Genomic DNA, 17293 nt, shown 5'->3' on the forward strand with positions numbered 1-17293 from the left:
TTGTTGTTTATTTTCCAAAAATAATACTGTATCATCTGCTAGCTGAGTTATCCTAATCTCTCTCTCAAATATCTTTAAACCTTGAAAGACGTTGCTCTGTCAAATCTGTATTGAAAGCAATTCAACAACTATAAGAAAGAGAAATGGAGAGCAGGGACGGACCGACCTGCAAACTGAAAATCTTTTGGTAGTATTGGGGAATAACATGACACAACTACTGATATCTTTTTAGAACATTTTGATATAGGAGACAAACATTTCACCAAAACCAAAAGATTGAAGTGATCTAAATAAAAATTGATGCTCTACACTGTCGAATGCCTTATAAAAGTCTAAGAATAAAATTAAAGCGTCTGAATCAACATATTGAGAGCAATCTATTAAATCAAGAATAAACCTAATGCTGCAGCTTATATGACGATTAGTCATGAAACCAGTTAGAGTTTCATTTATGATTTCACTTAAACCTTTTCTTAATCGCCTGGCGAAAATTAGTGAGAGGATTTTATAGTCAACATTGAGCAGCGTTATTGGTCTCCAAATGTCCAATAACAGGTGGTCTTTGTCTGGCTTGAAATGTGTGATTGGCTAAATCAGTTGGAATAGAGGTTATATAGTTGTTTATTTTCAAAGAAGTGATATTATTTCTTTTGTAATTCCTCTTTTCCAGTGCGAAGAAATAACTTGTATTTTTCTCACCTTCCTCTAACCATTTTGCTCTGGAGCATATAAAGGCTCCTTTGGTCATATTTATATATAGCTGGTCTAAATCATCTTTCAATTTTATCAGTTTGATTTCTTCCTCTGGAGTAGGGGAATCGTTGTTAACTAAAATATTTAGTTCTTTTATAATTTCAGATTCTTTAAAGTTGTTGCGTTTTTTCCATTTCTTTACTCTGTCTAATAGCTGATTCTCTGATTTTAAATTTAAAGAATTCCCATTTTAGTACATTACTAAGTTCCTTTCCATTAAATATATTCCTAGCAATTGCTTTGACTGAGTTACAAAAGGCTTCATCCTTCAGTAAGTTACAGTTTCGTTTCCAGTAAACTCGTAATGTTGCTTTTTGTTCTAAAGGATTAGCAAAGGAGATAACTATCATTTTGTGATCTGAGGATGGGGTATAGCTGTGTGATGTTTCAGAGACATATTGAATAGTATAAGAAGATAATAACCACATATCTATTCGAGACAGTAGAGAACCGTTGGCATTACTCCATGTATACTCTTTTTGGTAAGTATGAGTGTATCGCCAGGCGTCTATTACATTAAGCTGCTCACATAGATATTATATCACTTCAAATCTTGAATTGGAAGGCATTCTTGCAGGCATCTATTGAGTCATCAGCTAGTTCATTTAGGTCGCCACCAATAATTAAGTGAGCATCTTTATATTTCTCTTTGAACTTTTTAAGTTTTGTTGTGAACTGGACAATCATATTTTTTGCTAGAGCATTGTTGTTATGACCATAAATGTTATTCACCACCAGAATCATCTTAAGAACCAAAATAATCCATCTACCTTCTTCAGATAAGTGAGATTCTATAACATCTACTTTGAATTTATTAAACAATATGGCAACTCCTGCCGAGTTATTAGACTTAAATAACTTTATTTTTATATTTGACTTAAATAAATATGGTCTCCCCATTGACCTTTCCAAAACTTGTGATCATCCTCACTCGAGTGTGTCTCTTGTAAAAAAAATGTAATTTGCATTAGATCTTCTACAAAACAGAAAAATTGCCTTTCTTTTGGTAATATTGCGTAGGCCATTGACATTTACAGAAAGTACTTTAAGGTTGATGAAATTATAAGTTGCCATAAATAAAGTAAAAAAAAATAAATAAATAAAAAAAAAAAAATATATATATATATATATATTTATATATATATATATATTGATGCCGGCAAACAAGAACAGGAACAAAATTACAGAAGAAAAGAGCTTATCAAAAACCTTGGAAAAAGTTAGAAATACTCTGAACATTATGAGTATCAAGTGCAAAAAATGATCTGTTTTGAGGCCATAACATAGCTTATTAGAAGCTATCCTTAATCAGCTTATGACCATTTTAAATGCCACTTTTTTTTTAATAGGCTAAATATCATAGTCTTAATATCATAGTCATAACTAACTTCTCACGCAGTGAATTTTATCCCGTCGATGATGACATTTGGACCTTGCCATCTGGTTTTCTGTTCATCAAGTTCATCTTTTTCAGGATGTCAGCATTACGTGACTCTCTCCAGATCTTTGTCCTGAAGGAACGCATATTAAACTGGATGATGAGTGGACGTGGTTTGTTGTCATCCCTGGTACGTCCCTCAACCAGGAATCCCATCTTACTTTGTCGTCCGGTGCAAGCTGGCTCAGTATTTTGAGGACTTCTTGCCTCACCTCTTCGTTTTCTTTTTCTGGGAGGTTGATGAGACGTAGATCCATCTTCTACTATATCTTTCCCCATCTTCGTTTTTTTCTTTCAAGTCGTCCATTCTTTTATCCAGCATTTTCACTTTATCCTCTGTTACTTTGGCTTGAAATTCAAGCCCTTTTATCACTTCTTTTACCTCTTTGATTTCTGCGGTGTTTTTGTTCATTTGTCGTTCAAAGAGAGAAACTCTGCTTCAGCTCACATATGGCTTGGAGGATGTCAGAGTTAGACACTGTGTCCTTCTCGTCATTGCTAACGCACAGTTTCTTTGGTTTTGGACTTTTGCTGGGAGTATCAGGGAGGGGTGAACACAAACCGTAAAAGCCCTCTTCTGGCTCCATGTCAATCACCAGACTTCCTTTTATGATCTTCTTTACATTTCTCTTTGTCATTTCAGTTCACTGGTGTAGTGTTGTTAGCTTCGTAAGCTAGCTGGAAACTTAGCTGTCGCACGTGTCGGAAAGAAATGTCTGTTGGTTACCTGTAAGATGTCAGAATCTTCAACATTATCATTCAAACTCCCTGTTTGGTTGGTATCTAGTCATTAGAAAGCTGTACAAAACAGTTGGCCTCGTTAAATTAACATAGATACTCATTTAATGCTTCAGAGCTTAGCACAAGACGTCTGTCACAGTCGCCATCTTGCGCGACCTCACAAACTGCCTTCTGCTACAGCCAGATATTTAAAATTTTGACTCATCAGTCCAGAGCACCTGCTGCCATTTTTCTGCACTCCAGTTCCTATGCTTTCATGCATAGTTGAGTTGCTTGGCCTTGTTTCTATGTCAGAGGTATGGCTTTTTGGCTACAACTCCTCCATGAAGGCCACTTCTGGCCAGACTTCTCCAGCCAGTAGATGGGTGTACCTGGGTCCCACTGGTTTCTGCCAGTTCTTAGCTGTTGGCACTGCTGGACATCTTCCAATTTCGAAGGGAAATAAGCTTGATGTGTTTTTCATCTGCTCCACTAAGTTCCCTTGGCCGACCACTGTGTCTACGATCCTCAACACTGCCCGTTTCTTTGAGCTTCTTCAAAAGAGCTTGAACAGCACATTTTGAAACCCCAGTCTGCTTTGAAATCTTTGTATGGGAGAGACCTTGTTGATGCAGTATAACTACCCAACAGGAAGGCCAATATCTTAGGTCAAGACTAAGCAGTCCACCTACATTTTTAGCACATCTCATTTGAGGACAATAATGCAAATATTTTGGGACTCCCTCCAGTCACAAGGAATTGAAGTAGCCTCTTGAATGAGAAGCGAACCATTTCTAGAACCTCAAGCCAGTCAGTTGCCTTTGTAAAGTACTTAGAAGTACCTCAGAACATTACATTGATGTTCATCAATTACCAAAATGCAGTGAATGAACAGAAATCTAAATCTAAAAACTTTAGCATGCATAACTATTCATCCCCCTAAAGTCAGGACTTTGTAGAGCTACCTTTGGCGGCAATTACAGCTGCAAGTTGCTTTGGATAAGTCTCTATGAGCAAGCCACATCTTGCCACTGGGTTATTTGCCCATTCCCCAAGGCAAAACTGCTCCTGCTCCTTCATGTTGGATGGTTTTCACTTGATCAGCAAAAGCAATTTTCAAGTCTGACCACAGATTCTCAATTGGATTGAGGTCTGGACTTTGACTAGGCCATTCCAACACATTTAAAAGTTTCCCCTTAAACCACTCGAATGTTGCTTTAGCAGTATGCTTCGGGTCATTGTCCTGCTGGAAGGTGAACCCCCGTCCCAGTCTAAAACCACAGGCAGACTGAAACAGGTTTTGCTCAAGAATATCCCTGTATTTAGCATCATCCATCTTTCCCTCGACTCGGACCAGTTTCCCAGTCCCTGGTACTGAAAAACATCCCCACAGCATGATGCAGCCACCACCATGTTTCACTGTGGGGATGGTGTTCTTGGGGTGATGGGATGTGTTGGGTTTGCGCCAGACATAGCATTTTCCTTGGTGGCGAAAAGTTAAATTTTATTCTCTGAGCAGAGCACCTTCCTCCATACATTTCAGGAGTCGCCCACATGCCTTTTGGTAAACTTACACATGCCTCCTTATTTTTAACACTAAGTAATGGCTTTTTTCTGGCCACTCTTCCATAAAGCCCAGCTCTATGGAGTGTACGGCTTATTGTGGTCCTCTGGACAGATACTCCACTCTCTGCTCTAGAACTCTGCAACTTCTTCAGGGTTATCTTTGGTCTCTGCTGCCTCTCTGATTAATGCCCTCCTTAACTGGTCTGTGAGTTTTAGTGGGTGGCTCTCTCCTGGCAGGTTTGTTGTGGTACCATGTTCTTTCCATTTGAAGATGATGAATTTGATGGTGCTCCGGAGGATCATCAAACAACAACTTTCAACAACTCAACGACTTTGTCCCTGACTTGTTTGGAGAGCTCCTTGGTCTTCATGATGTGATGCCCCTTGCTTAGTGGTGTTGCAGCCTCTGGGGCCTTTCAGAAAAGGTGTGTTTATACTGACAGATCACGTGGCACACAGGTGGACTTCATTTCAGTAATTTTGTGAATTCTGAAGGTAACTGGTTGCACCAGAACGTTTTAGGGGCTTCATAGTAAAGGGGGTAAATACATATGCACATGGCAATTTTCAGTTTTTTATGTTTTAAAATTCTTTTTTTATATACATATTTCTCATTTCACTTAACCAACTTGAACTATTTTGTGCAGATCCATGACATAACATTCAAATTAAAAAAACATTTAAATTATAGGTTGTAATGTAACAAAATAGGTAAAAAGCCAAGGGGTGTGAATACTTTTGCAAGGCAGTGTATATCTATCTATGACTGCCTATTAGAACAACCAAGCTGTGCATCTGCTGAAAAGGTCTGCTGGTAGACTTCACTTGCTGAACAGCTGAGAGAAACTCACAATAGAGCCTCCCACCCAGCAACTACACGTCAGTTCTAAGAAAGCTACCCAGGAGTCCATCATGAAGAGGGTCCCGGCTACAACCATCACTGCTGTGGTTTCCAACCAAGATGGTCTCCAACAACAGCCAACGCAGCTAAAAGTAGGAAAAACCATCTTTCTGCTCATGACTAGGTTGATTTTGAAATAGTAGTTTTAACCCTCAAATGTCACCTTAAATATCCGAGTGTTAGTTATTAATAGGGAATCATATTATCTCTTCCGCCCAATTCATTGCATAGTTTACTTTATCATGAACAGATCAATATTATTTAATTGTTTTACTGTGGCCATTAGGGTGTGATTATCAGCAATTTCATTTACCCTATGCTATCAAGTTAATAAATTCTCAATTAGATAAGTTGTTTGCCTGTGTATACCTTTGAACTGGAGACATGGATCAGAGTGGTTACATTGCCTACCATTGACATCCTTTGAGACATACATTTTCAATATTTGGACACAGACACACAATTTTTTGTTTTCCTCTTTTACCCAAGAGTACTTTGTTGCGCTTTCACTTGCATTACTGCCTTTACAATATATCATTTCATTAGTGGGACATGTGGAACTGTAACATTCACTTTAAAATTCTTCTTTCTTGTTATAAACAATGCATGTCTAATTACTCAGGGAGTGCAGGCCTACTGCTCATTAGTGTTATTCAGTTATTGTCTGAGATGGTCTTTTGTGAAAATGATATTAGACTTGTTTAATTTATATTTGATTTTAAGATAAATAAAAGACCTGCTTCATATCACAACAGTTAAAACAGTGTCTGTATTGCACATTTAAACTGTAATAGCATTCCATAATATCCAGATTATTAGATGTTTTCTCCAAGAATATATTATGAGTTAGGAAATTTTAGAGAAACTCTTAAATAATCCTTTGTATATAATGTACATAGCCACGATCATTGATTCCTTTTTTCCAGTTTTATTCATGCTGCTGCAGCAGGTGAATTTCCCCAGTGTGAGTTTTAGAGTCCTAGGCAAAATTTTACATCATAAAAGCTCATGAAAAAAACAGTGCACAGAAATAGTCATTTGAAAAACTAACCTGGGCCACAGGAGCAGTTCCTCTGCGCAGCAAGTGCTGCTGCTGCTGATAGCTGAGCATGGACAAGGGAGGAGGGCCAGGAAGGCCTGAAGTTGTACAGAGTATAGCAGAACACAACAGCCTTCAGTAAAACACAGCCAATACATATTATACATGTATATGTAATGTAGCAGACAAAACCACACTGTCTCAAAGTAACTGAAAATAGGCTGTTGAGTCTGAAGGTAAATTTGTGTATTTTCCTCATAAAACAATACCTATCTGTTAAATGCTGAGAAACTACTTTGTGTGTAATGTGACACAACATGCACATGGTGACAAAACAGGAGATATAATCTTAGCTAAACAATAACATTACTGCACTGTTCAGACTGAACAAAGTGCATGGTGAATTATTTGATTCACTGTGTGTGACGAATCTTTGGAAATTTAAAAGAAAAACCTGGATGACTACATACACCTTCAAAACACCGTATGAGGGAATATCCTTTGAAAGAATTACACTCATCCCTCCAGTAGAGTTTCAGAGAGACGGAGAATCTACGACACGGCCACTGAGGGTGTTCTGGGGGCTCATGGTAGCCTTACCCACCTTACTAAGAGGCTTTATGTATGTATTTCTTTTTCCCCACCAATTTGACACACATCTTCAGTACTTGGTAATGACTAGGATTTCAACATTTTCAATTCAGCATTACTTTCACACCCCATACGGTCAATTTACCATTTCAGAAAAAATGAGATTAAATTGCCTATCAAAGACATAGCCGAAGTAAATTGATAGCTGGATACCTGTTCTTGAACCATTTGGAGGACATGCATGGTTTTGGTCTATTTTGAAAGGTAGCACTCTGAACTTATATCCCAAGTCAGAATCACTTAAGTGCTACTGCACTGAGCGACAAGTTTGAACACCCTGAAATAGAAGGGTGTTTTTCCACCTGAATATTATTTTTTGCAAACAGATGCTTGCAGATCACTATATGTGGGACCTATTAGCTGGAAAACACAATAGGTCCACATTGTGAAGCCTTACACTACACAACGCTCATGACAGTTATTGGCTCCTCTGGTTGCTAGGTTCCATGTGCCAGATCATGAAGTGTAATTTGAAACCTGAGACTCCAAAAGGTAACTGGAGGCAAGATAGTTCCCTTCCCTGCATAAGTTTAGGGAAGTTGTAACTGGAAAAACAGAAGACAAGCAAAGGACGAGAACATAGGCTGCCATTTTGAAAGGAGAAAACAGCTTTCTGTGGTTATCTATCTTGTTGGACTAAATATCTTTACTGCAGTTGAGTATTATTGATCTCTGGATCACTGAGAGACATAATTGATACGTTGCATCAATTTTACATTCATTTTAAACATGGTTATTTGTCTGCAGTCAGTGTTTCTTGTGCCTCCTGTTGTGATTGTCTCTTGAAATGGCTTGCATCAATTGATTCATGAGAATCTAAGCTTATTAATAGTGTACAGTATAAACATGAATGTACTGTTTGTGTCAACAGACAGGAAGACTAAGACAAACTATGTGAAATGTTGAGACCCACTGCAGGGTTACGATTTTCTTTATCAAAGACTGACTGATTATTTGTTATTAGTTGATCATTTATCAGTTTTCAGATCACAATTAGTTTTGCATGTGAGATTTAAGGGCTGATAATGGTTAAGTTAATCTGATTAGTTACTGCTGAAACTAATAGGAAAAGAAATGCATAGCATTCATTCTTACCTGAGGTGGAGGGCACAGGAGGCAGTTGGTGTTGGTGTTGGTGTTGGGGGTGATGGGGATGCTGGTGTGGTTGAGTGAGATGTGGAATGGAGGAGGGCGGGGGCAGAAGTCTGGGTTGGTCCAATCCCTGCAGAGCGGACAGGCTGGATCCTGAAGAGCTGAGGGACGGACCAGGCCTCTCAGCTGCCCCGACCCCAGCAATGGCCGGGTCAGCTTCTAGGATAAGTCGGGCCAGGGACTCAGCCAAGTCACCTTCCCCTCCTCGATCCTCCACATCTGAAACAAGTTTTATTTTTGATTTCCAAACAGGTTTGCTATTGCTCTTCATATTATGTCTTAAACAACGAGTCTACGAAATATCTGTCACCTGCAATTCTGTCTAGCTATCCAATCAATTTGGCATTGCCAGGCAGAATTTTAGTTCTTGAAAATTTTAAAGTAATTAAGACAATTTCAAAATCTGAATTGAAAATTCCCAGAAAAGTAAAGATACAGTGATCTGGCATAGAAACTGTATTCCTGAGTCAAGTCAGTCCTGCTGGCAGCAGCATTCCTCTAACCTACCTGGGTGTTCATCTGAACAACAAACTGGATTGGACTCATAACAACACTGCACTTTACAAAAAAGGACAGAGCACACTCTATCTGCTCAGGAGGCTGAGGTTTTTTGGTCTTTGCGTGGGGCACTCCTGATGACCTTCTATGACTCTGTTGTGGCCTCTGCCATTTTCTATGGTGTAGTCTGCTGGGGCGGCAGCATCACAACAGCTGACAGGAAGAGGCTGGACAAACTCATTAGGAAGTGATCTGGCATAGAAACTGTATTCAGAAACTGGGATGCTCTCTGGAACTGGTGGAGGAGGTGGGGGAGAGGAGGATGACAGCCAAGCTGTCCTCCATGACAGTCAACGACTCCCACCCCCTCCAACAAACACTCACTGCACTGAGGAGCTCCATCAGTGACAGGATGCTACATCCAAAGTGTGTGAAGGAGCGGTATCGCAGGTCATTCCTCCCTGCAGCTGTCAGATTCTACAACAAAAACTGCTCCAAGTAATCAATGCAATAATCAGTGCAATAATCTGTGCAATACAACCTGTACATAGTCTGTAGATACTATTTACAATTTTATTTTTTAGGACAGCGTTTCTTTTTATATTTCCCAGTCTTATGTATATACTTGTGTTTAATTTTGCACTTGTTACACTATCTCTATCCCCTTCATTGATGCTGCTGTAATTTGGAATTTCCCCTCGCGGGACGAATAAAGGAATATTGAATTGAATTGAATTGAATTGAATAGTTACATTACTGACCTGTTGGAGGCAGTCCAGAGGAAGACGAGGAAAATCTGAGTGAAAGGAGGGAAGACGGAAGGGGAGGATGGGGGGAGGATGAGTCTTCAGCTCCTCCTAAATCTCTTCCCATCCCCTGCCCTGCTCCTAGCCCATCCCTCTCATCGAGCTCAGCGAGGCGTTTGTGTTCCTCCTGCCAGTCGTCATCTGGAAGAGTAGAAGAGCCAGAGTGGTTGTTTGTTCTATGTTGATGAAACATCTGTGCTGCAATCTTATTATGGGTAAGGGATAAAAAAGAAGCTATTGAATACCTTTGGTATTGTGGTTCTTATTTTTTATTATGATTCCTGAGTCGAAGTAGCATTAATTTGCTGATGAAATTGACATCATGATGGCTAGTTTTCAAGAAGAAAAATGCTCCACTTTGCGGAAGCATGATTTCAATCAACATTTCCTGATATTATACGTTTGCTGTACCTGGTAATACGTCACAGAAGTGACAAAGTGCCCTTTGTAAGAGTTAAATGCTGCTTAATGATACGGCTGTCAAAACTAGGCAAAAATAACTTCTGATTATTTTGAATATTATGTCCATAAGAGGGGAAACCAATATGATGAGAGACCTACTATTTGTATATTACATACCTACATATAATGCCTGGTATTGTTTATTAAAAATCATTTCCTTGTATCATCTTAAGATGCATTTTATTTTCAATCAATAAAAGTGATGTTGCGTGCTGTTTCCAACTGGTGCCAGTCCAGGTGTCCCGGAAGATGTCAATGTCCTGGATAAACAGGAGAAACTCTGTTTTTTTTGTGTCTAGGAGAGACTGGTGGAGACAGCAAGATTTGAAGTTTTTTTCTTTTTGTCAAAAAGTAAGATCTGTTTTAACCAGAAACATCTGTTATATCGCTCTCCTTAAAGCCATCATCAACGTAAAACACACTTCATTCAAAAGTCACAAATACAAAATAAAACTCAGCCAAAAGCTTCTTGATTTGTCCTTTCACTGTTCCAACAATCACTACTAGCTCTGGATTGGTTGAAATAAACTCTGAATTCACAAAATCGAGGAAGAAGTAAGAGAGAGGACACACATCAGAATAGCAGCAGGGGAAACGCATGGAGCTGAAATATTTTCACATTTTTATTTGACAGCACGCACGCACACACACACACACACACACACACACACACACACACACACACACACACACACACACACACACACACACACACACACACGTTGCTGCCTGCATCAAAATATTATTCTGAAATATTCTAATATTTTGAGATACTGTATTTTGGATTTTCATGAGCTGTAAGCCATAATTATCAAAATTAAAACAAAAAAGGCTTGAAATATTTCAGTTTATGTGTAATAAATCTAAATTATATAAGTTTCACTGTTTGAATTAAATTATGGAAAAACATGAACTTTTCCATGATATTGTAATTTTTTGAGATTTACCTTCATTTATTATATATACACACACACACACGAGAGCTATCTATATATACCAACTCTGGAATTATTTTCACCACACATTATCACAGAGAGATTCAAATATGTCTAGCTGAGAAAAAAACAACAAAGCATTTCAAAACACTACATGTTGTATAGCTGCACTGCAATTTTTTTTCTAGAGATTTTTCAGGTAGAGAAAGAATGTACTGTCTTATGTAATATGTAGAGTTGGGCGAAAGGATGTAATGATATTGGTAATATCGCGATAATAAACGTGCCTCTGTATTACCGCGGACTATAATGATTTGAAAAGATCGGGCTCTAGGCAAGAAACTGGAGCAAATTGACGAGAACAACATAAAAACTACAAAGACCATAATCTTTTGCACTTGCCCGTGATCCTTTGCACTCCTGCCTGCAGCTTGTGCCGCAAACAGAGAGAGACCGAAGGAAGCAGTGAGACGTATGAGAGCATGGAGACACAGGAGGAAATTGAAATCGCGGATGTTCCTGCAACGTTGAAGTTGGACGTGTGGAAACATTTTGGTTACTCCGTATCAAAGAATGACAAAGGAGAGAAGGTCATGGAGAAACACAGGACAATGTGCAAACACTGCCATGCCACCCTGACATACATATCAGGCAATACGTCAAATATGAGAAGCCACATCTTAAATCATCACAGCGAAATCTTAAAAGAATATGCAAAGAAAGAAAACACAGCCAAGCCAAAAGACTCTCCATGAATCATTTAAGGCCACACTTCAGCCCAACAGCGCCAGAGCCCAAGCTATCACAAGATCCATCGCCGAATATATAGCGAGGACCTATGGCCGTTTTCGAGTGTGGACAACGATGGCTTTAGGAAATTAGCACAGACTTTGGAACCGAGGTATAAAATCCCATCATGGCCATACTTCACCCAAACAGTGTTGCCAGCTCTCTATGATGGGACAAAAGCTTAAGTTACACAGAGTCTCAAGCAATTATTATTATTACAGCATGTTATGACAAGTGAATGGGAAATTGAAAGTTTTGTTCTGCAGACTCAGGCTCTTTTTGAATCACACACTGGGTGTAACATTGGCGAGGTGTTAAAATCCGCTGTTGTTGAGTGGGGGCTCGACAGGCAGAACAACAATCACCAAGGCATAGCTGCTGTTACAGACAACGCTAGGAATATGGATGTAGCGGTGAAAAAGGCCAGACTTTCCCCACACATAAAATGTTTTGGACACACACTGAACCTTGCCTCACAGGCAGGTTTGAGGGTAAACCGTGTCAGTCGACTCCCTGCTAGAGCGAGATGTGTGCCATCATTTTCTCACCGCAGCTCAACTGCCACAGCTGTGCTGATGTCCAAGCAGCGAGTGTTAAATCTTACCGTCCATAAACTGATCACAGATGTGGTAACACATTGGAACAGCTCGCTGGACATGCTTGAGCGCTACGTGGAACAACAACAGGCAGTCTCTGCAGCTCTGCTGAGTACTGAAGTCAGACGGAATGCACATGAAATAGACACTTTGGACACTGCCGACATCGCAGATGCCGAGGAGATTGTAAAAGTCCTCACACCCTTGAAAAAACACCAGTGTTTCCCACCAATTAAGGAGACTGTGGCGGCCCTCCACAGTCTCGTTTGGGCCCGCCACAGTCTCGTCCCCACCCCCCCCCACCCCCCCGCTTTCCACCCTCCTCCCCACCTAAAAAATAATAATAATAACCAGATCCGTCAGTCAGCCGATTACACAGCTGTAGCCTACTCTGCTCTATAGCCCGCGAGCGAGAGCGCGCGCGTGAACACACACGCACGCGCCAACAGGTCGCGTTCATAGACGGTCCTACTGTCTGCTGCATTTGGTGCGATCCGCATCCATACAGTCTATGATCCATACATGACAGCAGGCCGGGACGGCATTTCAAGATTGTGTGAGGTAAGTGTAACTTCCCTTTTGGGCAGGTATCAAGTTCGATAACGGAGCAGTGTCGGCCATGTTGCTGATCTCATTGCACCAGTCAACTTCTAACATACCAAACAGAGTCTAACTTTCCGCTATCCCTCGTGCTGATTTCCCGGTAGCTAGCTACTTGTCCGCTATTTCTCCCTCTCCCGCTCGCGCTATTTCTCTCTCTCATCCCTCTGTCGTTTGTGCTCTCTCTCTACCCGTTTATAAAAATTAACATGAAATTAATTATTTAATATCTCTCGTCGGCGAGAAAGAAAAAGAAAAGAAAAAGAAAAGAGGGATCCGACAGCACTGAGTCAGTGACTCTGCCACAGCCTTATCGGTGAAGAGGGGTGAGGTTATGGCTTAAAAGCTGTGGGGGGGCAGAGGGTGCGGCTGCCCCGGGCCCACGGTTATGAGGGGGCCCATCGCAAGGCTGATGCCGAAAAAACAAAAAGGGAAAGTCGGTCTCTTACTGCTGTATTTGTAAAGATATAAGTGTAAAAAAAAAAAAAAATGGGGAGAAAACAGTCTGAATCAGAGCGTTTCTGAAGATTAAGAGGACATGCCACCTCTCTTGCACTGTCTGGCGATCTCTCTCTCTCTCTCTCTCTCTCTCTCTCTCTCTCTCTCTCTCTCTCTCTCGCTGTGCGTGTGTGTGCATCTGACAGAAAGTGACATCTGATTGAAGTGCGGGCGTCTGACCCAGGTTTGAGCAAATTATTGGTAAAATCCACGGCGCTGACCATGGTGCAGAGTGTGTCAGTAGTGTCACAATAGTGTGACACTCAGTGTCAAGCTGCCTGAGTCTTAGCTGACTATTGGTGCAGCATACATGTGCCAAGGTTATGGACAGCAAGTGTTCTTTGTTCATCGTTTTGTTTGACAGTGAAGATTGTTCACATGATTGATGTTAAGTTTTGTATGCTCTAAATGAATGAACGAGTGAGTGAATGAACAAATGAACAATTGATTGAATGAGTGAGTGAATGAATTAATGACTTTGTGTCATGGTTTTTTTCAAGATTAAATTTGAAATATTCCTGATATGCCTTTGTATGTTCTTAAGGATGATACCAACTTGTTATGTTCATATACAGCAATTTATATTACATTCAGTGGTCTCAAAATGCCCTAAAGAGATACATCAGGCTTGAAAACGTACACACACACCCAACCCCGAGGGTCAGAGACCCTCCCACCACAGTCTCCTAAAATCCTGTGGGAAACACTGAACACTGTTGTGTTGTGTGATGAATCTGAACCAACGGTCTCTCTTATCCTACCCCTCAAACATATGATACAAGAGAGCATGTCACGTTGCGATGGAGACTCAAACACCATCACACAAATGAAGACAGCCATTCTGAACGACGTAGCAGATCGGTACCAGGGGGATGTACACGACTTCTTGCAAGAGAGCAGTGCTTTGGACCCCGGTTCTGTGCCCTGCCCCATGTGAATGATGCTGAAAAGGAGACCATATTCAACAGACTGAAATCCAAAGCAAGGCAGACCCAGAACTAGGTATTTAAATGAACATATATGAACAGTAGTATGTTTGTGACTTGTTCAGAGAGCACTCAATATTTATACTATTCTCTGTGTGACTGTGTACATCTAGGTTCTATAAAAAAACATCTGTATAAAAGTAAATGTAACCTCTTTATTTTTTATTGATAAAAGGACAGGGATGCTGATTTTAGTAGTTACAGTAATGTGCTCTGCTTTCTTCTACAGGAGCATATCGAAGCTGAGGCAGCTGAGGTTGTCCCTCCTCCACCCAAAAAAAGTGCTTTGGAAGATCTGTTCAGGGGCTCCTTTAGTCAGAAGGACAGCACACAGCTGATGGTTGAGATAGAAGCAGAGATGGACTCCTATCGAAAAGAGACTAATATCTCACTCTCTGCTTGTCCTCTGAAGTGGTGGAAAGACGAAGCACCACATTACCCACTTCTATCAAGTTTGGATAAGTCATATCTCGCCATTCCAGCAACATCAGTCCCCAGTGAAAGAGTTTTTTCAACAGCAGGGGACACTGTAAATGCCAAGAGATCCCAGCTTTAACAGAAAATGTTGACCTGCTTGTGTCCTTAAAAAAGAACCTTTGAGTGGGTGGGTGAACAAAGAAGTGGGGGAAAGAGGGAGGCTAGTGACATGAGGGAGGGAGGGAGGCAGGTGAGGGAGAGGGAAGCAGGGAGGTGAATGATAGGGAGGGAGGAAGGCAGGTAGGTGAGTGAGGGTAGGAGAGAGGAAAGGAAGGAAGGAGGCTACTGAGTGATTGTTGAAATGAAATGAACATTTGGTAAAACATGAAGAGATTTCATGTTTTACCAAATGTTCTTGTTATCTTGACTTATTTTGCACCTTAAAAATACAAAGTATATTATTTCAGAGATTATTATTTGTTCAATTGAGACATGAAAACAGAGAACTGTGGATTTTCCTGTTTCAGACTGACCTCAAACTTTGTTCTGCACTTAAAAACCAATTTCCACCCTATGAGTTGCATTCCTGCAGGGACTTTTTCCCCTTGTTACTGGAAAGTTTAAGACACTGGAAGCTTCTGTTTAAGTTGTTCTTTTTTTTTTTTTTAATACTTGAATAAGGAATAAGTATCATACTGTGGAGTTTTCTACATTATTATCGTTGACATGCCTTACAATACCGCAATAAATATCGTACCGTGGGCTTATTATTGAAGTACTGAAATATCGTGAGACTTTGATATCGTTACACCCCTTGTTCAGCGGTATCCAAATTTTGATACCATCAAACATTCCCCACATTTTCCCAGGGTATATGATATTACCGTGACTGATTAAAAATCACTTTGCAGGGCAGCATGACATGCGTGGAGTTCAGACGGTCAATGCTCAAGCTAGGAAGCACCAATCCTAACTTGTAACATACCAGAATGTATAACTTCGCTAAATCATAAAGTATGTATTACCTGTGCTGTTTTGTAGTCAAAAGTTATATTCCAGCTCAAAAAATGCTGCTGATGTCTCCTCCTATGACTCTGTGTTAGTTTGAGATCAATCATGAAGGTCCTGGTTGTTTACATAAAGAGGAGAGGGTTTCTAGAGTGGAAGGAGTGCTCTTCATGCAATAACCTATCTCTGGGGTTACTTTCTTTTGGATCATCATTGGTGTTTCTATGGTGAATTTGGGCGCTGCCCCTCGATTCTCTTGACTCTGACTGGTTGATTGAGGTGTCAATCATCAAAATAGACTAATGGGTCGCTGAGCTATTGACCGGTGAAACTGCGCAGTTAGTTTCACCGGTCTCATCTCATTTACACATGAATGAGCAGAGCGCACACAGAGGACTCTGCTAAGCAGCCCGAGGTGTTATTTTACTGTTTTACTTGCATTTCGTCCTTTTATGAGAGATACAAACAATAGCAAGCAGAAAAAAGTAGAGATCGACAGATATGGATTTTTCAGGGCCGATACCGATTATTAATAATAAAGTGAAACCGATAGCCAATATTTAGAACCGAAAAATGAAAATTTTGGTGTCAAAATTTAGAGTAACACACGTGGGATTAGAATGAAGATAGTATACTGTTTGTTTTGTGTACACTGAAGAAAAGACCTTAACTTTTTGCATATAAAAAAAAACACAGTTAATTGAAATTCCTTTAAGTTTAATTATTTTTGAAACAAAAAGTGCAGGGGCCTTCCAGCAGCATTTCTTAAAACTAACTCAAATGAATAAATAAATAAATAAAATAGCTCCCTGAATTTTTGAAATATCAACAAAATAAACTGAACTGTTCTGAAATTTGGGTCTGAGTTAGTACTCCCAATTCAGTAGCACCAGATTGTGGTGCAGAAAGCAGAGCTGCTCAGCGTGCTCTCCTGTTAGGCGGTTTCTCTTCTTCTCATAAAGTGCAGAGACTTCGCTGAAGACTCACTCGCTTATATTTATTTATATATATTTAGAGAAATAAAGGCATATTCTGAATCTCAGAACAGTAGGCTGGATGTAAACTCTTGTGCTTAGAACTGTATGTCGTATTACATAAATAAGAATAAGGCACTTAGCAACTGTAAATGCAAACAATAAACGCTTCATTACACACGTGAGTTGTAGACGCGACAGTAAATTTATTTATTGAAAATAAAAGACCCTGAGAATAATGTCCTCGACGTGTGCTCTCTGCCTGACTCATATCCCTGGACTTTACGAATGACAGGCAAAAAGGTGATCATTTAACACCAGTAGTTAAGTTGATGCACCATAGTGTAGTGAGAACATGAGTGCTGAGGGAGAGGTGACTGTAAACAAACAAGGACACGTTAGCGTGTTGTACTGTTAAACTTATAGGCTATAATCACCTCCGGTGTTGTTCATTGATAATCCAGGAGCCGCCCCACGGGCTGAGACGCGTCAGGAGATTTATTA

General features: G+C 40.1%; 1 protein-coding gene across 4 annotated transcripts in view; it reads right to left on the bottom strand.

Moving 5' to 3' along the window:
- Positions 1–17293, bottom strand: part of patl1 (PAT1 homolog 1, processing body mRNA decay factor) — a 40588-nt gene that overhangs the window by 13870 nt on the left and 9425 nt on the right. For 2 of the 4 annotated variants that reach the window (XM_076728101.1, XM_076728099.1), the window contains exons 3-5: positions 9480–9665; positions 8169–8439; positions 6430–6523 (exon numbers count right to left, since the gene is read on the bottom strand). In XM_076728101.1, the coding sequence (XP_076584216.1) occupies positions 6430–6523; positions 8169–8439; positions 9480–9665 (551 nt within the window). Of the gene's footprint in view, positions 1–6429; positions 6524–8163; positions 8440–9479; positions 9666–17293 lie in introns of all 4 variants that reach the window. The other 2 variants (XM_076728102.1, XM_076728100.1) reach the window with 1 other exon arrangement.

Source organism: Chaetodon auriga, chromosome 4 (genome assembly GCF_051107435.1).
Source record: "Chaetodon auriga isolate fChaAug3 chromosome 4, fChaAug3.hap1, whole genome shotgun sequence".
Classification (NCBI taxonomy): domain Eukaryota; kingdom Metazoa; phylum Chordata; class Actinopteri; order Chaetodontiformes; family Chaetodontidae; genus Chaetodon; species Chaetodon auriga.